This window comes from Rhinopithecus roxellana, chromosome 20 (assembly GCF_007565055.1).
Source record: "Rhinopithecus roxellana isolate Shanxi Qingling chromosome 20, ASM756505v1, whole genome shotgun sequence".
Lineage (NCBI taxonomy): Eukaryota > Metazoa > Chordata > Mammalia > Primates > Cercopithecidae > Rhinopithecus > Rhinopithecus roxellana.
Window position 1 is genome coordinate 69,930,454 of NC_044568.1, and position 25,341 is coordinate 69,955,794.

At 44.6% G+C, this 25,341-nt stretch overlaps 2 protein-coding genes across 16 annotated transcripts; one reads left to right on the plus strand and one right to left on the minus strand.

Annotated features, from left to right (window-relative positions):
- Window positions 1–1,431: 1,431 nt before the first annotated feature.
- On the minus strand, window positions 1,432–14,896 carry ZNF75A (zinc finger protein 75a). 7 transcript variants are annotated; one of them, XM_010376058.2, is made up of 7 exons: window positions 14,652–14,896; window positions 11,440–11,963; window positions 8,075–8,270; window positions 7,263–7,354; window positions 6,845–6,971; window positions 2,976–3,086; window positions 1,432–2,807 (listed from the first exon to the last, which is right to left on the minus strand). In XM_010376058.2, the coding sequence occupies exons 2-7, from the start codon at window positions 11,845–11,847 to the stop codon at window positions 2,128–2,130; spliced, it is 1,614 nt and encodes a 537-aa protein (XP_010374360.1). In that variant the 5' UTR covers window positions 11,848–11,963; window positions 14,652–14,896; the 3' UTR covers window positions 1,432–2,127. The 7 variants fall into 7 exon arrangements, 4 of the variants coding, with proteins under 4 accessions (XP_010374360.1, XP_030780431.1, XP_030780430.1 ...); XM_030924571.1 differs by having other exon boundaries at window positions 1,432–2,750; window positions 14,652–14,786; XM_030924570.1 differs by lacking the exon at window positions 14,652–14,896 and adding an exon at window positions 13,892–14,085.
- TIGD7 (tigger transposable element derived 7) lies at window positions 14,802–21,117 on the plus strand. Of its 9 annotated transcripts, none has more exons than XM_030924564.1 (3): window positions 14,802–15,300; window positions 19,322–19,446; window positions 19,525–21,117. In XM_030924564.1, exons 1-3 carry the CDS (start codon window positions 15,296–15,298, stop codon window positions 20,982–20,984), a joined length of 1,590 nt encoding a protein of 529 aa, XP_030780424.1. In that variant the 5' UTR covers window positions 14,802–15,295; the 3' UTR covers window positions 20,985–21,117. The 9 variants fall into 9 exon arrangements, with proteins under 9 accessions (XP_030780424.1, XP_030780425.1, XP_030780422.1 ...); XM_030924565.1 differs by having other exon boundaries at window positions 19,528–21,117; XM_030924562.1 differs by having other exon boundaries at window positions 17,954–21,117.
- The last annotated feature ends 4,224 nt before the right edge of the window (window positions 21,118–25,341 follow it).

Below are 25,341 nucleotides of genomic sequence, written 5' to 3' on the forward strand. Positions count from 1 at the left end.
TCGAGACCACCCTGGCTAACACGGTGAAACGCCATCTCTAGTAAAAAATACAAAAAACTAGCCGGACGAGGTGGCGGGCGCCTGTAGTCCCATCTACTCGGGAAGCTGGCTGAAGCAGGAGAATGGCGTGAACCCGGGAGGCAGAGCTTGCAGTGAGCTGAGATCCAGCCACTGCACTCCAGCCTGGGCGACAGAGCGAGACTCTGTCTCAAAAAAAAAAAAAAAAAAGAAAGAATGTGCTGGGTAAGAGCTATGCAGACCAGAGCTCCAGAGTCGGCTGTACTTAAGAAACAATAATTAGTGTAGGCTGGGCATGGTGGCTCATGCATGTAATTCCAGCACTTTGGGAGGCCGAGGTGGGCGTTTGAGGTCAGGAGTTCAAGAACAGCCTGCTCAACATGGTGAAACCCCGTCTCCACTAAAAATACAAAAAATTAGCCAGGCGTGGTGGTAGGCGCCTGTAATCCCAGCTACTCTGGAGGCTGAGGCAGGAGAATCACTTGAATCTGGGAGGCGGAGGATGCAATGAGCTGAGATCACACCATTGCACTCCAGCCTGGGTGACAAGAGCAAAACTCTGTCTCAAAATAAATAAATAAATAAGCAGTTTGGAAGAGGTCATTTAACCCCTTTCCTGATATACCTAAGAGCTCTAAAAGGAATGCACCTGAGTCACTGCTGTAGCTAAATAAGCAAGTTATAAGAAAATCCATAGGCTATACAGACTTTTGGCAATCCATCAAATTTATCACCTGAGGCTGCTGTTAAATGCTGTGCTGGAAAGAACAAAGACAGGTAGAGCTTACAGTGTAGGACAAAACAACATGGATGTGGATTTGCTTATCCTCGCCCAACACTCAGCACCAGTTCCCAAACGCTTTATTTAGGAATCATCTCCTCCTGACTAGATGTCCAGGTCTCCATGCCAAATGAGCCACAGGATCCTGTCTGCAGCACACACACTCCAACTCCCATACAAACGTTGTCTTTTTTTTTTTTTTTTTTGAGACGGAGTCTCACGCGGTCGCCCAGGCTGGAGTGCAGTGGTGCGATCTCGGCTCACTGCAAGCTCCGCCTCCCGGGTTCATGCCATTCTCCTGCCTCAGCCTCCCAAGTAGCTGGGACTACAGGCGCCCACCACTATCCCGGGTAATTTTTTGTATTTTTAGTAGAGACAGGGTTTCACCATATTAGTAAGGATGGTCTCCATCTCCTGACCTCGTGATCCGCCCACCTCGGCCTCCCAAAGTGCTGGGATTACAGGCGTGAGCCACCGTGCCTGGCCAAGTCTCTCATTCTTAATAACAAAGAAAAACCAATTAAAAAGTAAATAAATAAACAAAATTCTGAGTTGATCTTAATTCCCACTAATTTTCTTTCAGGCCTTGGGCAAGTACGAATTTTTATACCTGCTTTATCCTACTGACATTGCAAGTCTAGTTTCTTTTATTGCAGAAAATTCTTTACATCTTATGTTCCATGGCTACAAATTCCAACCCGTTTACCCATGATTCCACTAGAGATGTTTTCTGTTTTCCCAACATCACCAATGAGAGAGACATAAGTTAGTGCATTAATAGTTCATCTGAAGATTCCCTAGTGGTTAAGTTAACATGATTTCATCACTGTGATAACAGGATCCAAGAGCAGAAGTTGCCAAAATGTTCAAGAAGGAACTCAAATGATGTTCAACTTTGCAAACCGTGTCCAATGACTAAAGAAAGAAAATCCAATTTCATTCTTGGAACACTTTATATTGTAATTCATTTCTGCCTCATGAGACTATTGAAATTGGTAAGCCTGCTACTGTGAAGAGAATGGTATGCAATTAAACATGCATGTTATTGCTTTTTGTTTTGGAAGACCACGCTGCAAATGTATCTACTGGATGTGTTCAAGAATGACTGGAGAGATCAATGCAAAACGAACAATGTTTACTTCTGTGACCACAGAAAACTACTGAGTGGCTGCAGACCAAGTCTTGATTATTTTCTGTGAAACATATGTTTATCCCCCCCATTTTCTGATGTAAAATTTTTCAAGGTTTGTGATTTTTGTTTTACATAAATTTTAGTGTCAAGCTCCATTTAGTGAATGTCTTCAGAATGACACTGGACAAGCTTCTCTTCACAGGTGGAGTTTCTGGTGTCTAAGAAGGCTTGACCGCCTGCTGAAATTTCTCCTGCATATGCTGCAAGTATATGGCTGCTCACCTGTGTGGGTTCTCCGGTGTTTAATAAGGTGGGAGTTCTGACTGAATTTTTTTCCACATTCATGACATGTGAAGGGCTTTTCTCCTGTATGAGTTCTTTGGTGTGTATGTAAATTTGTATTTTGACTGAAGCTTTTCCCACACCATGAACATTTATATGGTTTTATTCCTTGGTGTGTTGTTAAGTGCTTATTAAGATCTGAACTCCATCTAAACCTCTTATCACACTGTTGACATTTATAGGGTTTCTCTTCAGTGTGAATTCTTTGGTGCTTAATCAGGTCAGAGCTAACTCTGAAGGTTTTCCCACATTCCTGACATTTAAAAGGCTTCTCTCTTGCACAATCCTTCTTGTGACGATCCATAAGTTTGAGCAGCTCTTGTTTCCAGGTTGAAAGTTTCTTTCTTTTCTTCACTGGAAAATCTTGGGGCCATTTCCCCACTCTGTGCACATCAAAATGATTTTCTTTGCCTGCTGTTTTCTGGGGAACTTTTACTTTGGCCTTTTTTGATATGATGTCTGTTGATGCTTGTATTTCTAAGTCAGAAAGAGATACAGGCTGATGATTTTCAGTGTCATTTTTGAGCTTTAACCCTGTTGGAATAAACATAATCACCCATCTGTATCCCAGAACAAGAAAATCACAGGAATAAAAAGAAAAATTCAATGATTTTTTAAAAAAAGGAACAAAAGCTTAAAATGTTAAGCCCTTGCAAAAGTTCGTATCAAGGCACATTTCTCCACTTCCCATGGTATATTTACCTGTAGGAGATTTTCCGGCACTATCCTTAAACTCCGGGGATACTTGAACCCATGGCTCTTCCCCTTGCTCTAGACAGGAGATCACTTTAGGTTTGGGGAGCACAAACAATGCTGTCAAATGGACAAAATGAGGTCAAGGACTGGTAACTTAACAGTGAACTGGTCCACTAATCCCAGACTGTTTCAGGATGACCAAAGACATTTTACAATTTGTTACTCCAAATGGTTAAATGGATAGACTCCAAGATCCAGTATCATGTTTATACTGTGCTATACTTATAGGTAGCTATGCAAAACAGAGACTAAGAAATAAACCTATGGTAGATCAATGAAAAGGATATAGGGAATGGGAATCCAGTACACATTCTCCCTCTTTTGCCATCAATACCCTATATCCAACCAAGGGGGAACCAAGCTCCAGAAGTTGCAGGGAATATAAGCTGGTCTTATTAACTCTTTAGAAGGACTCAGCCTGGATAAGACCAGGTATGGCAGAGCCAATGCGAAGGACACTGACTTGAGTATCATAAGCACGAGTGATTACTATTATAATTACAGTTACTTTTTATTTAGCCTTTATTCTTTAGCCACAGGCCCTCAGCTAGGATAGATTTCTACCATTCCTATAGATTACTGGTTCATATGCAGGTACAAGAAATAGACCAAAATCACTTTGTGAAATTTCTCTAATTACAGATTGCAAGGTATGAAACTGTCACTCATTCATTCAACAAACATGTATTGAGTGCCCGTGGTGTGTTAGGCACTGCTCGAGGGCTAGGGATACAGCAGTGAAGAAGACCCCTGATTTCATGGACTTTACATTACAGTATAGGGGTGGCACAATCAATCAATAAACAAAATAATGTCAGGGAGTGATAAATGTTTTAAAGAAAACTAAATCATGGTAAAGAGTATTTAAGATTCTGCTCCTGGGAAGCTATTTTAGATAAGGTCCTGTGGGACACCTCTTTGAGAAAGTAATACTTGAGCAGAAACGTAAAAGTGAGTTTTGCCGCATGGCACAAAAGTATGCAAGGCAAAGGAAAAGTAGAAATGGGCCTGGCGAGTTCAAGTAACAGAAAGATGACCAGTGTGGCTAAAGAGGACTGAGTGCACAAGCGCACCAGTAGCAGGACACATGTGCAAAGAAGTCCATAGCAACCAGACCATGGAGGGTCCTGAGGCCTTGGTAAGAAGTTTAGATTTTTCTCCACATATGGTAAGAAGTAACCACAGCCTTCTGAAGCAAGGAAACGCAACCATCTGATTATGTTTTCAAAAAATCAATCAGGGTTCTGTGTAGAAAACAGACTGTGGGAGGACAAGAGAGGAGGCGGGGGACCTGTTAGAAAGCTACTGACATTGACCTGCTTCAAGATGACACTGGCTAAGATCAGGATGCTGGCAGTGCAAGGAGCTGAAACATGGTTGCAGTCAGGATATGTCAAAGTAGAGTTAAGAAAACTTGCTAATGAATTAACAGTGGGGGATGATGGCAAGATCAGGGTAAAAGATGACAATACTAGCTGGGCACGGTGGCTCACGCCTGTAATCACAGCACTTTGGGAGGCCAAGGCAGGCAGATCACAAGATCAGGAGATTGATACCATCCTGGTTAACATGGTGAAACCCCGACTCTACTAAAAAAATACAAAAAATATTAGTTGGGCATGGTGGCGGGCACCTGTAGTCCCAGCTACTCAGGAGGCTGAGTCAGGAGAACGGCGTGAACCTGGGAGGCAGAGCTTGCAGTGAGCTGAGATGGCGCCACTGCACTCCAGCCTGGGTGACAGAGCAAGCCTCAGTCTCAAAAAAAAAAAAAAAAAAAAAAAAGATGACAGTACTTTGTTCGCCCTGAGCAACTGGATAATGGTGGTGCCCCTTACTGAGATGGGAAAAACATGATGGAGAAGGTTTGGGGAAAGGGAGGGAAGGGATCAAGATCTCCACATAGGATAAGGAATGAGCATGTCCATTTGGAAAAAACTCCCCAGGTGATCTGGATACACTACCTACACCCTCCCCTACTGTCTAGTTGAGAATCAACCAGCTCCTGGAACAGTGAGACCCTCTCACAGAGGTTCATTCTCAGTAAGCTGGGAACAGATTACTCAACTTCTACACAAAAAGAAGGGAGAATCTTTACCTAGAGAGATGACAGTCTCATAGTTTTCCTGCATTACATCATTGTAGAGGGCCTTCTGAGTGTATTCCAGTAACTCCCATTCTGCCTGGGGAAAATATATGGCCACTTCTTCAAATGTCAACAAGTTCTAAAGAAGAGAATGGACTTCAGCTCCGAACCTGCCACTGCAGAAGAAGCCTAACTGGGTATGAACTGCATGGTAGGCCAGGCGCTAAAGAAATTAACAACACGATTTAAGGAGGAAAAAAATAAAAATAAAAATAAAGGCAGGGGAGAAGGTAGAAAAAAGGAGCCAAGGGGTCAGCAAACAGCCTAGGAGGTACCCAGTTCCCTCTGGGCCAAGCCTAATTGTCCAGGGTAGAACCTCTGGGGCTAACATGCCTCAGGGCACATGCTGGGCAGTATGGGTCTTGGGCAGCAGGGAAAGGCAGATAAGGTCATGCTCAGGTAGCCCTACACTGCTGGAAAGCACAGTTCACCTGGGATTGAGACAAGAGGAGCTCAGGTGCCACTGTCCAGTCTTTGGTGTTTGTCTGCTCAGGAAAGACTAAAATCTGTTGAGCAGGCAAGGCTGTGGGTGGAAAAGAGCCAGAGGGCATTTCTCTTGTTTCTATGAACATCCGTAGCTCATTTCTAAAATACAGAAGATCCTGATTCTTTCTGGAAAGACAGGACACCTTTTTAAGGGTATATATGGTAACCACTTGGTTCTTTGTAAATTAGAACCAAGTGTCTACCCCCCCCAGAACCGGTTCCCCAGATGATTATCCTCGGTTTTCATGAGGAAAGTTAATAAAAAGAGATATGTATATATATATATATATGGTTTTTTTTTCCCCTTGCATGATATAAATTTTTCTGAGTTGAGCAAAACTTAGAAGTACTCAATTTGAAAATGAAGTACTCAGGAAGCCCAGTGTGCCAAATAAAATTAAACAAGAGGGTAAATATGAACTTGACAAATTCAACTAACAGCAAGGAGATCAGCTAAGTGGCTGGTAAGGACTGAGCAAGGGCTTGAGTAGCAGATGAGGGGAGACAGGTGAGCAGGAACCAGACTGCAGAGTGTTCTGGAGCCCTGGTAATATCAGACTTTTTTTTTTCTGAATGTAAGTGACCACAAGCTCTTGAGGCAAGGAAATGTCATGATCTGATTAGGTTTTTAAAAGATCAATCTAGCTTCTGTATGGAAAACAGACTGTGTAAAGGCACAAGGAGATGCAGGGGCACCTGTTAAAAAGCTACTCACTCATGTACGCCTGGTTCAAGATGACACTGGCTTACACCAGGATGCTAACAGTGCAAGAAGCTGAGACATGGTTGGAGTCAGGATATGTCAAAGTAAAGCTAAGAAAACTTGCTAATGAATTAACAGTGGGGTATGATGACAAGATCAGAACAAAGGAGGACTGTTACTTTGTATGCCTTGAGCAACTGGATAATGGTTGTGCCCCTTACTGAGATAAGAAAGACATGGAAGAGGAAGTTTGGTGGAAGAGAGAGGGAAGGGATTAAGAACTCCATGTGGGATAAGCAATCAGCACGTACATTTGGAAAAAGCTCCCCAGGTGATCTAGATACACTACCTACACCCTCCCCTACACCATCTAGTTGGGAATGAACCAGCTCCTGGAACAGTCAGACACCCCTCACTGGGGTTCCTTCTCAGTAAGCCAAGAATAGAGTACTCAACTACATAAAGGGAAGGGAAAATCTTTACCTAGAGAGATGACAGTCTCATAGTTTTCCTGCATTACATCATTGTAGAGGGCCTTCTGAGTGGGATCCAATAACTCCCATTCTTCCTGGGAAAAATACATGGCCACTTCTTCAAATGTCAACAAGCTCTAAAGAAGAGAATGGACTTCAGCTCAGAACCTGCCACTATACAGAAGCAGCCTAGCCACCTGACTGTGAACTGCATGGCAGGCCAGGTGATAAAGGAATTAACAGAACATGTTTTTTTTTTAAGTGAGAAGGCAGAAAAAAAAGGAGCCAAGGGGTCAGCCCACAGCCTGGAAGGTACCCAGTTGCCCAGAGAACACCCGGGACTAACACACCTCTGAACCCCTCCTGGACAGTATGAATCGTGTGTAGCAGAGAAAGATAGCCCTAAACAGCTGGAAAGCACAGCTCACCTGGGACTCAGGCAAGATGTGCTCAGGTGTCACTGTCCAGTCTTTGGTGTGTGTTTGCTCAGGAAAGGCTATAATCTGTTGAGTAGGCACAGCTGTGGGGGGAAAAGAGCCAGAAGTAATCTCTTTTATCCATAAAATCCTGAGCTCATTTCTAAAATACTGATCCTGACTTAAGTACAGATAGGACACCTTTACACATGTGTGGTGCGTGTGATGCCTGAAGCAGTCTCTTCATAAGTAAGAACCAAATGTCCACCAGCCCCTAGAACCAGTTCTCCAATTAACCATTTCCTCAGTCTTCATCAGAGAAATAAAAGGGAAATCCCTTTTTCCTCTCATATTTTTCTGAGTTAGGCCAAAATTTGATATCTTAAAACGAAGTACTAAGGGACTCCACAGTATGGAAGAAGATGAAGTTTGTCTTTTATTGTTTTTCCTGGTACACAATTGTTTTCACATTCTGCCACTAATAGCCCATCTGATCCCAATTCCTTCTGTATTTTATGAGGATGAGGTGACCCCCAAGCCTTCCCACTCCATTTCTTTCCTTCCTCTCCACTTTTCTAAGGAACAGAGTTCATGCTATTATTACCAAGAAGAGTTCTGTGGTTTAGCTATTTCTGTTCCCTAGGCCAACTCCCACTTTCATCCACAGCTGGCATTTCTACTGCTGTCTGGAAGGACACCATAGCTGCTATCAAAGCTGGTTTTACAAATCCACAGAGCACGGTATTCAAAAAATGCCCATGACATTTTGGGTGAATAAGCTATTATCACAGCTCCCAGAAGGAAATTATCATGAAGCTCCTTACCCCTCTCATACACGGGCTCAGTCTCTTTATGAGTATTCCTGCTGAGCTGTTCTTGCAGACCCTGGTATGTATTCCAAAATTCTTCATCTTGGGATACGTCCACTGGTTGGGACTCTGCTGGCTTCAGCCTGAAACTTGAGGCCTCTGCTGTTTCTCCCAAGAGCAATGCCTCCTTTCCCAGCTCATGGACTGCAACCTAGAAATAATTCCCATCCTTGTTACTACAGAACTTACTTTTGGTTTGTGGGGATGGAAGCAGAGCAACAGGTATACAGCCCACATTGTCAGTAGTATAAGACACTAAAAAAAATGACAAAGGCTTAAAGATACTGGGCCACCAATGTTCCACAAATGTCTATACACAAATATGAGAAAACTAGGGTAAAAGGAAACAAACCGTGGTTCCTGCCAGCCCTTCAACACAGCAGCTTCTACTCCTCTGTATATGGTCTAGGTCAGGCCACTAGCAGGGTTGGGCAGGCCACTCATCTTTTTTTGGTTTTGTGATGAGTTTTGCTCGTTGCCCAGGCTGGAGGGCAGTGGCATAATTTCGGCTCACTACAACCTCTGCCTCCTAGGTTCAAGCGATTCTCCTGCCTCAGCTTTCCGAGTAGCTGGGATTACAGGTATGCACCACCGTGCCCAGCTAATTTTTGCATTTTTAGTAGAGATGGGTTTCTCCATATTGGTCAAACTGCTCTTGAACTCCCGACCTCAGGTGATCTGCCCACCTCGGCCTCCCAAAAGTGCTGGGATTACAGGTGTGAGTCATTGTGCCCGGCCGGGCAGGCCACTCATTCTAATGCTGTCTTGTCAGGCCTTTTCTCTTGACTTCAAACCCACAATTGTGGTTTTCTATCTTCTACTTTTCACTAAAATTCAAAGAAATGAATTTAAAAGTTTTCCTGTCAGCCTGATTATCCCTATAGCCACAGGTTTTCAGAGAATTGGGACAGAATGGAGAAAAAAGGGGAGAGTGGCTCCAACCTACCTCCAGATGATTTTGACACCGAACATAGGTCCTGCCCTGTATTCTTCCCAGCAGACCTGAGGTCAGCAGATGTGTCGCCACCCACCAAGGTCATACCCTGGCTCCCTACTTGTCAGCAGAGCCAAGGAACAACCATTAAGGGAAGGCAGTAGAGGCTTTCATCTACTTTAGGGAGGACATTACCCATCAGTGCATTTCTTCTCCTTGGCTATTCTGTTCGGATTTTTCTTTTTTCCAAATCTTGGTTTCCCTTTTTTCTATGTTTTCTTTTCTTTTGCAGTCTTCCCCTGGTTATTTTTCTTTTTTTTTTTTTTTTTTTTGAGACAGGGTCTCACTCTGTCACCCAGACTGGGGTACAGCCATGCAGTCATGGCTCACTGCAGTCTCCCACCTCAGCCTCCCGAGTAGCTGGGACTACAGGCACACGACACCACGCCCAGCTAATTTTTGTATTTTTTGTAGAAACAGAGCTTCACCATGTTGCCCAGGCTGGATTTTTCCTAATATTTAAAAACATTTTTTTTTGAGATGGAGTCTCGCTCAGTTGCCCAGGCTGGAATGCAGTGGTGCGATCTCTGCTCACTGCAACCTCTGCCTCCTGGGTTCAAGCCATTTTCCTGCCTCAGCCTTCTGAGTAGCTGGCATTACAGGCACATGCCACCACGCCCAGCTAGTTTATGTAATTTTTGTAGAAACGGGGTTTCAGCATGTTAGTCAGGCTGGTTTCAAACTCCTGACCTTGTGATCCATCTGCCTCAGCCTCCCAAAGTGCTGGGATTACAGATGTGAGCCTCCATGCCCGGCCTAAAACATTTTTTTTTAAGAGACAAGGTCTCACTCTGTTGCCCAGGCCAGAGTACAATGCTGCAATAACAACTCACTGCAGCCTCAAACTTCTGGGTCAAGCAATCCTCTCACCTCAGCCTCCTGTGAAACTGGGACTACAGGCATGTGCCATTAGCCTGGCTTCTTTTCTTTTTTTTTTTCATAGCAACAAGGTCACACTATGTTCCCAAGACTGGTCTCAAGCGATCCTCCCACCTTGACCCCTAAAGTGTTCAAAATATAGGCATGAGCCACCGAACCTGGCAATTTCTCCTTTTCTTTAAATGTCCTTGTTTTCCTGTGTTCTCCTTGGGGATCTGCCCTTTTTTTTTTTTAAGACAGGGTCTCACTCTGTCACCCAAGGGAGTGCAGTGGTGCGATCTCAGCTCACTGCAACCGCCACCTCCTGGGCTCAGGTGATTCTCCTAACTCAGCCTCCCAAGTAACTGGGACCACAGGTGTGTGCCACCATGCCTGGCTAATTTTGATGGTTTTTGTAGAGACGGGGTTTCACCACGTTGCCCAGGCTGGGCTCAGGGGATCTGCCTGCCTCGGCCTCTCAAAGTGCTGGAATTACAGGTGTGAGCCACTGTGCCCGGCCCCCCTTTTTTTTTTTTTTTTTTTTGTGAGATGAAGTCTTGCTGTGTCACCCAGGCTGGAGTGCAATGGCGTGATCTTGGCTCACTGCAACCTCCCAGGTTCAAATGCTTCTTCCTCCTCAGCCTCCAGGATAGCTGAGATTACCGGCACCTGTCATCATGCGCAGCTAATTTGTTTATTTCTGTAGAGAGAGGGTTCCACCACGTTGTCCAGGCTGGTCTTGATCTCCTGACCTCAGGTGATCCACCCGCCTCAGCCTCCCAAAGTGCTGGGATTATAGATGTGAGCCATTGCACCCGGCCTCCCTGACTCTTTATTACCTTTTATTCTTTTTTTTTTTTTTTTTTTTGAGACGGAGTCTCGCTCTGTCGCCCAGGCTGGAGTGCAGTGGCCGGATCTCAGCTCACTGCAAGCTCCGCCTCCCGGGTTCACGCCATTCTCCTGCCTCAGCCTCCCGAGTAAGCTGGGACTACAGGCGCCCGCCACCTCGCCCGGCTAGTTTTTTGTATTTTTTAGTAGAGACAGGGTTTCACCATGTTAGCCAGGATGGTCTCGATCTCCTGACCTCGTGATCCGCCCGTCTCGGCCTCCCCAAGTGCTGGGATTACAGGCTTGAGCCACCGCGCCCGGCCTATTACCTTTTATTCTGTTTCTAAGTCCTTAAGTCCTGTATCCTTGGCCAAGCCAGACTAGGCCCATCACCCTCAATTCACCCTGGCTCCAAAGAGGGCAAAAGCAACTCTCTTTCTCTAAGACCAGGTAAGTATCTGCCACAATCTCTGAAACCTGTGAACTTTTCTGTGGGTCTGTAGTTTCAAGTCCCACCTTAACTGTCCTAAAAAAAAAAACAGTGACCTAATCCATCTAATTTCTCAACTAACTGCCACCATCGCTACTATATCCACCTGCATCCTATTTCACTGTACATGCCAGGAATCTTTCTTCTCACCCCATTCCATGTTTGACCAGATTCCCTCTGCAAGTGTTCTACCAGAGCCACAGCCTCCTCAATGCTCTGTGGATGGTGCTTCTGCATCTGGGTCTGTGTCTCCCTGGGCAGAACAGTCAGGAACTGCTCTAGCACCAGCAGTTCCAGTATCTGCTCTTTTGAGTGGATCTCTGGCCTCAGCCATAGATGACATAATTCTTGAAGTTTGCTGACAGCCTCACGAGGTCCAGCTGCTTCATCATAGGTGAAGTTCCGGAAGTGCCAGCAAGAGCTGTTAGGATCGAGACTGTCCATTTGAGGAGATTTTTCACTCTCACCGGAGCTCTCTCTTGCAGGTTCCTTGGTCTCCCACAAAGCCCTGATCTGAGGGTCCAAGTACGCAGCCACTTTCAGATCTACCATCATCATTCTGCTCTAGGAAGTTCTGTTCCTGTGTTAAGACACCCAATTGGTACCACGTTTGACAAATGAGATCCCGTCTGGTCTTGTACAAAAGCAATAAAAGGATCTTCTTCCTAAAAGCACTAAAGACAAGAAAAAAAAAAAGTACATATCAATAAGAAACTCACATGACCCTCATCACTTGCTACTTATGAGAGAAAAAAGAACAGAAAAGATGTCTTGTCTTCTCTTCAAAATCAACTAGCAGGTCCTTTGTTTTTCTCCTTTTCTATTATTCAGCTCAAGCACAGCACAAAAAAGACAAATGTCAGTGGACAACTGTCTTTTTTATAAAAAGCAAAACAATTTCGGAAAGGTTGGTGGGTAAGAAAATTGGCACCCACTGGCTGAAAGGTATTTTGGGATTTTCCAAGGATTTAACTGGTGTGCCTCCTATCCCATCTTCCCCATAAGAAAAGAATAGGAGAAAACAAGATTAGGAAAACATTCTGAGATTCTCTTAAATTTTAACAGATCATTCCAGTCTGTCTTTAGTAAGGGGAGTACAACTTTTATGACCCGTCATCCTCTTATGAAGACAGAAGCCTTCACTTTAAAAACATTTTAGGCCAGATGCAGTGGCTCATGCCTGTATTCCCAGCACTTTTGGAGACCGAGGTGGGAGGATCACTTGAGCCAGGAGTTTCAGACCAGCCTGAGCAACATAGCAAGACCCCGTCTCTACAAAACACAAAATTTAAAAAAAAAAAAAAAATAGCCAGGATGGTAGAGCACACTAGTAGTTCTAGTTCAGGAGGCTGAGGTGGGAGAGTCACGTGAGCCTAGCAATTCAAGGTTGCAGTAAGCCATGACCCCATCAATGCACTCCAGCCTGGGAGTTAGAGCAAGACTTTGTCTCCCTAATTTAAAAACTAAAAATAAAGGCACCTTAAAAAACAACATTTTAGATTTTCCATTGTAGGAATACTGGCAAAAGAGCTGACACAGTGAGATCAAAATACAGTAGTACCCCCTTATCCAAGGGGGGTAAGTTCCAGTACATTCTGTGAATACCTAAAACCCCCAACAGCATCTAACTGCCTTATACTATTTTCTCTATGTATACATTGCTATGATAGTTTAATTTATAAATGAGGTACAATAAGAGATTAACAATAAAACACTGTAATAAGTTACTTAAAACTGGCGGGGCACCGTCACTCATGCCTGCAATCCCAGCACTTTGGGAGGCCCAACGTGGGTGGATCACCTGAGATCAGGACTTCAAGACCAGCCTGGCCAACATGGTGAAACCTTCTCTACTGAAAATACAAAAATTAGCCAGGTGTGGTGGTGCGTGCCTGTAGTCCCAGATACCCAGCCGGCTGAGGCAGGAGAACTGTTTGAATCCGGGAGGCGGAGGTTGCAGTCAGCTGAGACCGCGCCAGGGCACTTCAGCCCGGGCAGCAAAGCGAGACTCCACCTCAAAAAAAAAAAAAAAAAAAAAAAAAAAAAAGTTATTTAAAACTTAGGAACTGTTTATTTCTGGAGTTTTGCATTTAATACTTTTTGTACCGCAGTTGACAGCGGGCAAGTGAAACCCAGATAAAGTGGGGGGAAGGGGTACTACAGAAGGAAGGTAAAAAAAGTAACCTATTTTCAGACCATGTCTCCCAAGTAAGCAACAAGCTGCTCATCATTCTTCTTTGCAAGACACATAAAGGGTGCCATGCAGATGATTCATATTAATTTTTTTTTTTTTTTTTGAGATGAAGTCTCGCCCTGTCACCCAGGCTGGAGTGTAGTGGCATGATCTCAGCTCACTGCAACTTCCACCTCCCGGGTTCAAGTCATTCTCCTGCCTCAGCCTCCCAAGTAGCTGGGATTTCAGGAACGCGCCACCATGCCCGGGTAATTTTTGTATTTTTAGTAGAGACAGGGTTTCACCATCTTGGCCAGGCTAGTCTCGAATTCCTGACCTCGTGATCCACCCACCTCGGCCTCCCAAATTGCTGGGATTACAGGCGCGAGCCAACGCACCCGGCCTATACTAATTTTTAAGTGTGCTTACTTGATCTGGAGAAAATCACAGCTGGTCTGTGTTTACCAAATATCACGTTGTAAGAAAGGATATTTTATTTACAAAATATCAGGTCGTATTTTCTTTTTGTCGCTGATGTTTACGAAATATGAACTCCAATAGGAGTTGGTGACGATGAAAGTAAAACTTTTACTGACTTTACATTTCTCCAAAGGTCATTTAGACTCCTAAGTGGGGCTGAGGAGAGCCGTGAGCCTCACTTTTCCTTAAGTAAGCCAGCAGAAACGGCACCGAAATTCTGGCCAGGATGCCACCGGTATTCAAAGAAGTGGCCAGCTCCCTGCTGCCGACTCCGGCTCCGGAAGCACAGAGACACTTTGTGTTTTAGCATCAGCAGAAGCTGCTAGCCCTGAGGCTCAACCGACCGCATAACGTCGGCCGCACACGGAAATGCCAGCGGAGGCGGTAAAGGGTCTGAGGGCGCAGCTGCAGGCACTGCTGCCCGCCAGCACTCGGATTCGCCACAGCTTGTGTCTGCGACAGGCGTGTCACCGGGCACTAGGCAAGCAGGCAATGTCCCAGCAAGCTTCAGCCGCGCCTCTGGACTATAGCTGCGAAAAGCAGGGAGAGAATGCTTTCTCGAGCCCGACAGTGGCACCGCCTCAGGATCCAGCCGCGCGGCCCGGAAGCGCCGCGGCCGCCGCCTACGGAAAATGTCTGCCTCCCTGCGGCCGCCGCCGCTCCAGCGACTTCAGGGTCTAAGCCATGGGGGAAGCCGCTTCTCGGTTACCTCGGCCAGCCTGGCTTCCGTGGAGGCCGCTCCTCGCTTTCTGACGCTCAAACGCAAGCCGCCGCGCGGAAGGTTGCCGATCTGAGGCGCGCAACCGCCGTCCGACCGCGGTGCTGCCCTACCGCTGCCCTATCCAGGCTCAGAGCCCGAGAGCCGGCCGGAAGTGGAAGTGACGCTTTCCGAGGGCGCGCGCAGGCCCGCCCTCTGGCTATAGGCGTCTGAGAGCGGCCTGCTCCATCGCCAGAGAAACTGCTGCCGGCCCCGGAGGTGGGGAAGGGTTAACGCCACCGAGTCTCCAGACCCGCGGAAGCCTAGAGGGCCTTGCACCGGCTTACCGCGTGGCTGTCGCCGTCTGGTGTCCCCAGTGGGGGAGGCGTCGCACTGCCACGTCTGTTCTGTGTGGCCGTCGGGGCCCGGGAGCCTCGCCGGGTAAGCGTCGCCGCCCAGCTGCGCGCGCTGCGTCGTCGGGCTTCCCGCGGCCCGGCCGGCAGTGCTCGAGCTGTTGCTGGGTTCGTCGTAGCCTCCTCGACGTAGAGGCATTTTGTCCGGGTCGGGCCACTCGCTAGCTCAGAAACAACGGCCCCCCGAAGGTTTTGTACCGTTTTCTAGGTCTCGTGACGCATTCCCCACAACTATTTTTTCTTATGAGGTAGGTTTGAACCTGTGAAATAGGTACTTTTTCTATCTCTCCTTGACAGAGAAACGACCCTTGCTCAGGGTCACATAGCTCAGCAGTGGCGGCGGCTAATCGGAAATAGCTCTCCTGTTGTGATATCCTCTGCGTTTTCCACTCCAGTATTCTTCCCTGGAAAATGGGAACCTTGTTTTCATCTCGTATCTCATGCAGCGCGTAACATAGTCACCTGGGTAAGACAGGCATTCCACACGTATTTACTGAATCACAGTAAGAAGAATCTGAGTGTTTTGGGTGTTCGGTGATCTCTGAATTAATCAGTCTGTACCAGTTGAGGGATTATTTAATAAGTCCAGTATGAGTGGTTCCCGAATTACCAGTTTTTGTAACGTCAGCCTATACCAGTCAAGGGACTATTTATTAAGTCAGCTATGTGTAGCCAATGTTACAGAGCTGAGTAAGACGTCTTTGTCCTTAAGCAGTCTGTTGAAAGGACTGAGGCAATGTCATGAATATCACTAACACAAAGTAAGAATAGGACATAAACTGAATTCTGTGAGAACTCCAAGAAAATCAAAGTTGATTTGGGGTTGGGGAAAATTATAAAAGACCTTTTGTCCACAGGGATTTTGTCCACAGCAGGGAATGGAGACACATTCCAGGCAGAGGGAAGGGTGGGAGTAAAGGCTTTAGAAGCTGGAAACTATTAGAGTGTGGGATCTTAAGTACGTTTTTACTGAGTTGGGCTGCATTTAGAGGAAGAGTTTTAAAAGTTAGAAAATGAGTTTATGTAGAACTTATACTGGAGTCCTTTGAATGCGAATGAAGAGTGCATTTAAGAAAGTAAATCCTGGAGCACCATTTGAGCGTTTTTGACCGAGCTTGTTTCTAGGGCAGTTCATCTAAGGTAAGTTTAAGGTGAGAATGAAGATGAGAGGCCATTGCCAGGTGATTATGCTATTTTTGCTTTTGGATGGGATGGGATGTAACTCATCTTAGGCATAGATCTTGATCCTTTTTAAGTGAGAGAGAAAGATAAACAGAGATTTAATAATGAGTATCTGCCTCAGTCACTTGAATATGTGTCTGAGTGGTTCATTTCCTAATATCTCAGCCAGGTTGGGACTTCATTTCTTCAGAAGTAAGTATTGTTCTCAGTCTGTCAGAACCAGTGGACAGTAACGCCCTCAGCATTAAGATTCTCATCACCTGGCCCAATGCTGAATATATAATTAGAATTTATTAAGTTGAATGAGTGAAGTTCTGCTAGCAGTGCTAAGCAGTGCCCTTGGATATCATTGGCAGGCCTGATTCATAACATAGTTAGGAAGTTGGTTAAAGGGAGAAGAAAATGGAAAAGGGATTCATGGGAAAAAGAGGCATGCAAGGCACAAATTGTGAATAGTGAATGAGGGCCACTGATGATTTTCCTTATGTGAGGTTTGCTGCCGTAGTGGCTTATCCTTTGAAGCCCACAAATGTTCCTTGAGCCTTTCCTTTTGGTTTCATTCACCTACCCTTGCTTGGGCACTGTTTTAGAAATGATGACCATAGCTGGGCACAGTGGCTCACACCTGTAATCCCAGCTCTTTGGGAGGCCTGTGTGGGTGGATCACTTGAGGTCAGGAGTTCGAGCCCAGCCTGGCCAACATGGCAAAACCTTGTCTCTACTAAAAATACAAAAATTAGCAGAGCATGGCGGTGCATGCCTGTAATCCCAGCTACTTGGGAGGCTGAGGCACGAGAATGGCTTTAACCCTGGAGGCAGAGGTTGCAGTCAGCTGAGATTGCGCCAGTGCACTCCAGCCTGGGCGACAGAGCCAGACACCATCTCAAAAAAAAAAAAAAAAAAAAAAAAGACGGTACAGCTGAGAAGCATTGAAAGCAAATACATTAATTCTGAGACACCCACACAACTGCCATAGTGAACTAAATATTTTTGCTAGGTGACTGGCTGGATTTAATGGTGCTGCTATTGGCTAGCAGATACTTTATTTTTCCACTTACAAGTGAAAGAAGTAAACCAAGATTTATCTCTGAGTTATTACTTACTAATTGCCTTATAGTTGCCTCATTTAGAAAGTTGCTTGATCTTAGCCTGCCATTGGCTCCACACCCTAATTACTACCATATTCTCTTGTAATCTTCTCCATGCTCCATCACTCATAGTTGGCATTTCTTGCAGTGAATGTTAGAGGAAAACCAGTTGTCTGACTCTTCTGGGTTATTAGATGAGAGACAAGAGATTTCTATGGGCTAGGCGTGGTGGCTCACGCTTGTAATCCCAAAACTTTGGGAGGCTGAGGCGGGCAGATCACCAGTTCAGGAGTTCGAGACCAGCCTGGCCAACATAGTGAAACCCTGTCTTTACCAAAAAATACAAAAAGTACCCGGGTGTGGTGGCACACACCTGTAGTCTCAGCTACTCAGGAAGCTGAGGCAGGAGAATTGTTTGAAACCGGGAGGCGGAGGTTGCAGTGAGCTGAGACAGTGGCATCGCACTCCAGCCTGGGTGACAGAGCAAGACTCTGTCTCAAAAAAGAGAGATAGAGAGAATTCTATGTAGTTGGGGAATGAATGGGCCAGATTCTGCCCTAAATAAGAGGAAGAATAACTGAGATACCAGCCATTTCCCTTATTTCTCTGACATACTTTTCTTTCTTCATAGCACCTGGAGTGGATAAAAGTGGCAGTTTTTGTTTCTTCCCATGAGGTTGTGTATCTGGAATGAGAACCAGGAAATTAATCTAGACTAAGACATTTCTAAGGACCTGGAATGGCTTTGGGGAGCACCAGGAGGACCCGAAAAGAGTATTTGAGGGCCTAGAGGGACAGAAGAGTTTGCCAGCAGGATTTATAAGAAACAATTGATCAGAAACAGCAGCAGAGAAACCTTTTAGATTTCTTCTGTGGAAAAGTTGAGTCTTGGTTCAAATTTAGTAAAATAAACACTGAAGAGAAATCAAACTCTCAAATATAAAAAGTAATTACTTACAATGTAAATTTAGGAAAGCAAATGAAAGGACAGATCTTTAAAATGTTTTAACTATGGTGAAATATTTGTAAAACTTTTGGGCTCGTCTCTAAGAATTACTGTGATTCTGAAACTTGTTATCAGAGAACAGTTTCAGTGAAAAATAGCACTTGAGAATACATCAGATGTTCCCAAGAAAGAAGATCTGAGAATGGTAAAGTGCCACTAACGAATTATTTACATACTTATATATTACCTTGGCAAACACAAGAGACACTCAAGTTAAAGCACGGTGCTTGAGAATACTATATTGAATGCAATAAAAGTTGGATTTCATTCATACATACAACAAAAACTACTTACTTTCTTCTTCACTTCAAGATTCGGTACAACTGTTCCTAAATTCCAACTCTCCATACATCCCAGTGGCAGGGTCCTTGTAGCCCTTATCCAGATAGATGAACTGCTGCCCAGTGAGCACTGTATACAAAGCAATATAAGCACCATTCTCTTTTCTGGCAGTGAGGTAAAATCAGGTCTTTTTGGAAGGGGAGAAGCCACATTGCATCTCTGCTACACACAAGATTACTCTGTCATTGCCTTTGGGTCTTTCACACTCCCTTCTCAAGCATCAGTTTTTATTGAAACTTATTCCACCTGGGTCCTTTCTTGTGAGCACATCTTGTTCAATCCCTCCTCTCTTGATATTGTCCCTTTTCCTGTATTGAGTTAGGGAAAGTATGCAGGTATTCTTGTCATTCCTGACCGAGGCTGTTACATCTGTCAAAAGAGGAGAAGTAGGTGGCATTCCGAAAAATGATCACTCATGGCTTGCAGGAGCAAGAGCCAGGCAGGACTTTGGAACTGGCAGCTTTCTAAGTACGTAAGACCTCCACCTCTAGACTTAACTCTTCAGCAATGGTTATCCTCTTCAGTCCATTATCCTCCAATACAATGCCCATGCCTTCTGGGGCTTTGAGCTGTTTTGTTTTAAAAATGTGGGGTTTTTTTTTGCCAGTTCATTAAGGCTTTTCCCTTTGTTTTTTCCTGTTGGTTGTTCAGAGTTAAATTCAGTATGAATAAGAGAGGGAAATATACAACACTGAATCTGGAGGAGAAAATGAAGGTTCTAAGTAGAATTGAAGCTGGACGATCACTTAAAAGTGTAATGGATGAATTTGGAATCAGTAAGTCAACATTTTATGACATTAAAAAAAATAAGAAGTTAATTCTAGACTTTGTACTAAAGCAGGACATGCCATTAGTAGGGGCTGAGAAGAGAAAGAGGACAACCGGAGCCAAATATGGTGATGTAGATGATGCGGTCTACATGTGGTACCAACAGAAACGCTCAGCTGGTGTTCCGGTAAGAGGCGTGGAGCTTCAGGCTGCTGCAGAGAGATTCGCACAGTGTTTTGGGCGAACAGATTTCAAAGCTAGCACTGGTTGGCTTTTTAGATTTCGAAATCGGCATGCAATTGGAAACCGAAAAGGATGTGGGGAACAAGTCCTAAGTTCAGTTTCTGAAAACATTGAACCATTTCGACAAAAACTGTCCATGATAATCAAAGAGGAGAAACTGTGTCTAGCTCAGCTATACAGTGGGGATGAAACAGACCTCTTTTGGAAGTCAATGCCAGAAAATTATCAGGCAAGTAGGAAGGATATCTGCCTACCAGGGAAGAAAATAAACAAAGAAAGGTTGTCTGCCCTTTTATGTGCAAATGCAGATGGAACTCATAAATTAAAGTCAATCATTATTGGAAAATCAAAACTGCCTAAAAGTGTGAAAGAGGACACAAGTACATTGCCTGTGATATATAAACCCAGTAAAGGTGTTTGGTTCACCAGAGAATTGTTTTCAGAATGGTTTTTTCAAAACTTTGTTCCTGAGGTCCGACATTTTCAACTTAATGTTCTAAGATTTCATGAAGAGGACATCAGGGCGTTGTTACTTCTGGACAGTTGCCCGGCTCATCCTTCCTCTGAATCACTAACCAGTGAGGATGGTCGAATAAAATGTATGTTCTTTCCCCATAACACTTCAACCTTGATTCAGCCAATGAGTCAAGGTGTGATCTTGAGTTGCAAACGACTGTATAGATGGAAGCAACTTGAAGAGAGTCTTGTAATATTTGAAGAAAGTGATGATGAGCAGGAGAAAGGAGATAAAGGAGTTTCCAAAATTAAAATCTATAATATAAAAAGTGCAATTTTTAACTGGGCAAAAAGTTGGGATGAAGTAAAACAAATAACCATAGCAAATGCATGGGAAAATCTTCTTTACAAAAAGGAACCTGAATATGATTTTCAAGGCTTAGAAGATGGGGATTATAGAGAAATTCTTGAAAAATGTGGAGAGTTGGAAACTAAGTTGGATGATGATAGGGTGTGGTTAAATGGAGATGAACAAAAGGGTTGTCTCCTAAAAACCAAAGGTGAAATAATAAAGAAAGTTGTTCAAAAAGGAGGAGAAACAGAGAAGCAGACTGCTGAATTTAAATTATCTGCTGTAAGAGAGAGTTTGGACTACCTTCTTGACTTTGTTGATGCCACACCTGAGTTTCAGAGATTCCACTTCACGCTGAAAGAGATGCAACAAGAAATAGTCAAGAAACAGTTCCAGAGTAAAATCCATTCTAGAACTGGTAGCTTTTTGAAACCTAGGCCTCGTAATATTAAGGACTCCTTCAGTGGGCCTTCAACTTCTGGTTCTAATCATTAGATTTTGTGTTTAAAGATTTCTGCCATTATATGATGTAGGCCTGCTGTGAATTGTCATGTTTTAGCAACTGACATTATTTTGTATATCAGTGCCCATTTATATAATGGTTATAAAATTTACAATTTGAAAATAACACATTTGTTTCTTTAAATTTATTTAAATAAATTTGTTTCATAAATTCATTTTTTAAAATTTTACACAAGGATCTGAATAATGAAGTATTGTCCCAGATTATCTAAGGTAGAATGCCTTTGCGAAAAGCATTAGTTTGTAATCATAGCCTACCACAAGGAAACTGTGCTGACTAGTTCTAGTTAGCTTTAAGATAAGGATAGATTAGGTTTTCAATTTAATGATAAAACACACTCTGCTTTCTTAACTCTGTTACTACCTATTTAGTGTTTGTTTTCCTCTTATTGTGAAAGTAACATGCTGATTATAGGGATATATAAAAAAGATAAAAAGCACTCAATTCTATTGACTAACGATATCCTCAGCACTTTGGTGTATACCATATATTTTTTAAATAGGCAGATTACATTGTAAATAAAACCCTACCTCTTACTGTCTTAACATATTTTATGGTTTGTTAATAAGTTAGCATTTATTGAGTGTATAGGATTGTATATATATGTTAGTCTTCATAATAATGCCTTCCCTTTTCAAATACATAAGGAAACAGATTTAGAGAGATTAAGTAACAAAGGTCACATAAACTAGTAAATAGCAGACATGAGACTTAAATTCTATTTAATGCCAAATCTCAGGCTTTTAACCATCATTCATGGTGCACTATTTCTTCGAGTTTCCCTTAGGTCATTGAAATTTCTTTTTTTTTTTGAGACGGAGTCTCGCTCTGTCGCCCAGGCTGGAGTGCAGTGGCCGGATCTCAGCTCACTGCAAGCTCCGCCTCCTGGGTTCACGCCATTCTCCTGCCTCAGCCTCCCGAGTAACTGGGACTACAGGCGCCTGCCACCTCGCACGGCTAGTTTTTTGTATTTTTTTTAGTAGAGACGGGGTTTCACCGTGTTAGCCAGGATGGTCTCGATCTCCTGACCTCGTGATCCGCCCGTCTCGGCCTCCCAAAGTGCTGGGATTACAGGCTTGAGCGACCGCGCCCGGCCTAGGTCATTAAAATTTCTTAACCTCACATTTGATGGTTTTTGAATACTCCACCAGGGGATGTAACATATCAGTTGAACTACCAGGTCAAAGAGAATGAACTTTTGAAAAAACTTCGATACACACTGTTAAATTGCTTTCACATTCCCGCCATTATTTTGAAAGTACTTCTCCCTATGCACCAATCCCAACATTGAATATTGTTATGCTGTTAGTTTTTGCTAATTTTGTAACCAAAAGAATGGTATCTTTATGGCTGTTCCCTATTTAGTATAATATAAGGTGTCAGGTGAGTTGATATTTGCAAATAATAAGCTTGCTTTGGATAATTAGTTATTGGCTTTCAGTGTTTCCTTTCTCATATATTCAAGAATCTGTTTCCGAGATGCATATTCTATTACACTGGTGAATACTAGGCAATATAGTATAAAATTAGTGACTAAATACAGTACTACTGGTGTCTACTCTTGCTCTAGTATCTTGCTGTTTTCATTACTGGTTAATGTGAATTTTTCTTTTTTTTTCTTTGTTTTTTAAGATGGAGTCTCACTCTGTCGCTTAAGCTGGAGTGCAGTGCACGATCTCGGCTCACTGCAACCCCCGCCTCCCGGGTTCAAGCAATGCTCCTGTCTCAGCCTCCTGAGTAGCTGGGATTACAGGCATGTGCCACCACACCCAACTAATTTTTGTATTTTTAGTAGAGATGAGGTTTCACCATGTTGGTCAGGTTGGTCTTGAACTCCTGATCTCGCGATCCGCCTGCCTCAGCCTCCCAAAGTGCTGGGATTACAGGCGTGAGCCACCGTGCCCAACCTGTGAATTTTAATAAAAAGCAAATGCCCACTTTCCATGTTTGAAAATATACAAGCTATTCTTACTATCCTGAGTCAACTTCAGCATAAAATTTACTCAAGCCTCCTCCAGACACCAACTCCCTCTGGGAATTTATTCATAAATTAAGTAAAATTGGGAAGAATTTACATTCCTTTTTTCTCCTTTCAAATTGTAAGTGCAGTTTTCATTTAATGGAGTTCTCATATTTTTTATTGTTCCTAGGTAGGTTTGTTGTTGCTGTAAGTGGGATCCTTTTTTATTAGTAGTGATTGCTGATATTTTCACCTTGTAAATTCAGTAGTTATCTCTTTTTTGTCTTATTACCCAGAACTTATAGACAAAATGTATCCACATTGCCACTGGGCATCCTTTTTACATTCAGTTTTGGCTTGATTTGTGCTTCCTTGGCTTATTCAGTCTGCAGCCTGGTGGAAGGTGGGAGACCTTTCACATCAAGCAGCTTTTTTCTTTTTTTTCAGATTAGCCCATAATGACCGCACGCTGGGGTTGGGTGCGGGCGAGGACAGTAATTTCTCTTTGCTTGTTGTTTTGCAAAACTCTTTTGAAAGACCTTACAAGCCTGGGACAGGATGGACTGTGGAAGTGGAGGGGAATGGCAGATGAGGACTCTGGGCAGTTCTCCAGTTCCTTTTAGTTTGGGTCTTTGCATCAAACATCATCATTCTTTTTAGTGATAATAAATTCCTAGAGTGACCGAAAGTCACCCCAGTTTTCAAAAGTACTCATTGATTCTGGAAACTTCCTGTTAACTGTTTCATGTACTAGACAATAAGCATGTTGTTGGAGATTCAGCTCTGAATAACCAAGAAAATGAGAACAAACCACCATGGGATGTGTAAGGGCGGGAGCCAAAGTGAGCATAGGGAAGGCCTTTGAGACTTGGATAGCAGGGGAGGTGTCTGAGAGGACGGTGCGTGACTTTTGTGATGGGCTTTAAATTTGTGAGGCAGGGGCTCAGTCTCTGCGATGTCCCAGGCAAGCTGAAAGGTCCCTGGACTGTTGCCTTGGGGGCCTCTGGCGGAGAAGAGCAGGAAAGACAGGTCAAGGCCAGGGTCCTTGGGGGACATCCTACGATATTAGACGGGTCTCGGCCCACGTCGTCTTGACCGCTACACTTCCTGGATCTCTCGTCTCTACTCTTCCTCCTCCCTGCCCTGCCCTAGTCCAGGGCCGCTTGACGCTCTGCCTCGACTCTGCCTCTTCAGTTGCCCTGCCTTCCTTTTCTGTCCCCTCCGTTCTTTCCCGACCCTGTACCAGAAGAGAGCGAACTCAAACAAAAAGAGGAGCCTCGGGCTTTAGACGCTTTGTGGGCTTCCCACTGTTTAAAGAAAGGCCCAGCCCCTAGGGCGGCCCCGCGCTTTCCCGGCGCCCGCTCGGCTCTCCCATCGCCTTGCTCGGCCCTCCGCGCCTCCCACTAGACCGCGAGGGCCGGCAGGGGAGTTTTAGAGGTTGCAGGTGCGCCACCGCCTCGAGTCTAGGAGAGGAAACCCCTGCGGCTGTGCGTGCGGCCCGGAACCACCGTACACCACCCGGGCGGGAACGCGGGAAGGAAGGGGAGGGGCGTGATCGTGGCCCCAGGGGTCTGGGCACAGGTCCCGGGACGTCCGCGGGAAGAGGACCGGCCAGAGGGGAGGGAAAGGCTGGGACCGGGCGCAGGGCGGCCTTCGCCTCTGGGGGCACAGCCGAAGCCGAAACGGCAGCCCCGAGGTCCGGGGCGGCGGTTGGAGGAGGCTCGTGGGCCCGGCCGCATGTGAGCCGATGCGGAGCAGGAGTCGTCCGCTTTGCCCAAGCCTGAAAAGGGAGTCTCTGGTTCTGCAAATCACTCCTGGGGATTGGAACTTCTCCAAGAAGCCCAGGCACTCACCCTTGTACCGGGTGCTGGGGCTGGGCTCCTCCCGGGAAGCCCAGCAGAGCCGAGAACTCCCTCAAGGGCAGCAGCACCTCAGGAGTAGGGAACTGGCCACCCTGGACGGAATGGAGGGCAAGCAATTCCTCATGATGTCCAAAAGCATAGCCTGGACTTCAGAACGATACTCCTTAATGTTTTTCTTTCCCTTTCTCGCTGCCTGGAGAAATACTACTCTCCTTGGAGCAGGTTGGGGATGCTTGAGAGCCACCAGATTTCTGACGGAATCTTTTGAGACATTTAAGGTGTCTCTGTAGCTAATTGAGAACAGTAACATTAACTGGAAAATCAGAATTTTTTTGTGATCTGAGTCGTTTTTCCTCAACCATTTTGTCGTTGTTGAACTTCACCTAGATCATCCCAGTACCTCTACACTGTACCACTCAGGCAAGGTTTAGCTGCTCTTATTAAATATAAGTGTATGATGAGAAGGAAATATTAACTGCCCTTTTAAGAACAGAAGTCAATTTTTAA

Excerpts from the sequence above, each read along its gene's own strand:
- ZNF75A (XM_010376058.2), bottom strand. The coding sequence starts at position 11,847 with ATGATGATGGTAGATCTGAAAGTGGCTGCGTACTTGGACCCTCAGATC. Across the intron at positions 8,271-11,439 it reads CTGGTCAAACATGGAATGGG|GTTGCAGTCCATGAGCTGGG; the intron begins GTGAGAAGAAAG and ends AATTATTTCTAG. Across the intron at positions 2,808-2,975 it reads TGCCGGAAAATCTCCTACAG|GGTTAAAGCTCAAAAATGAC; the intron begins GTAAATATACCA and ends TTATTCCAACAG.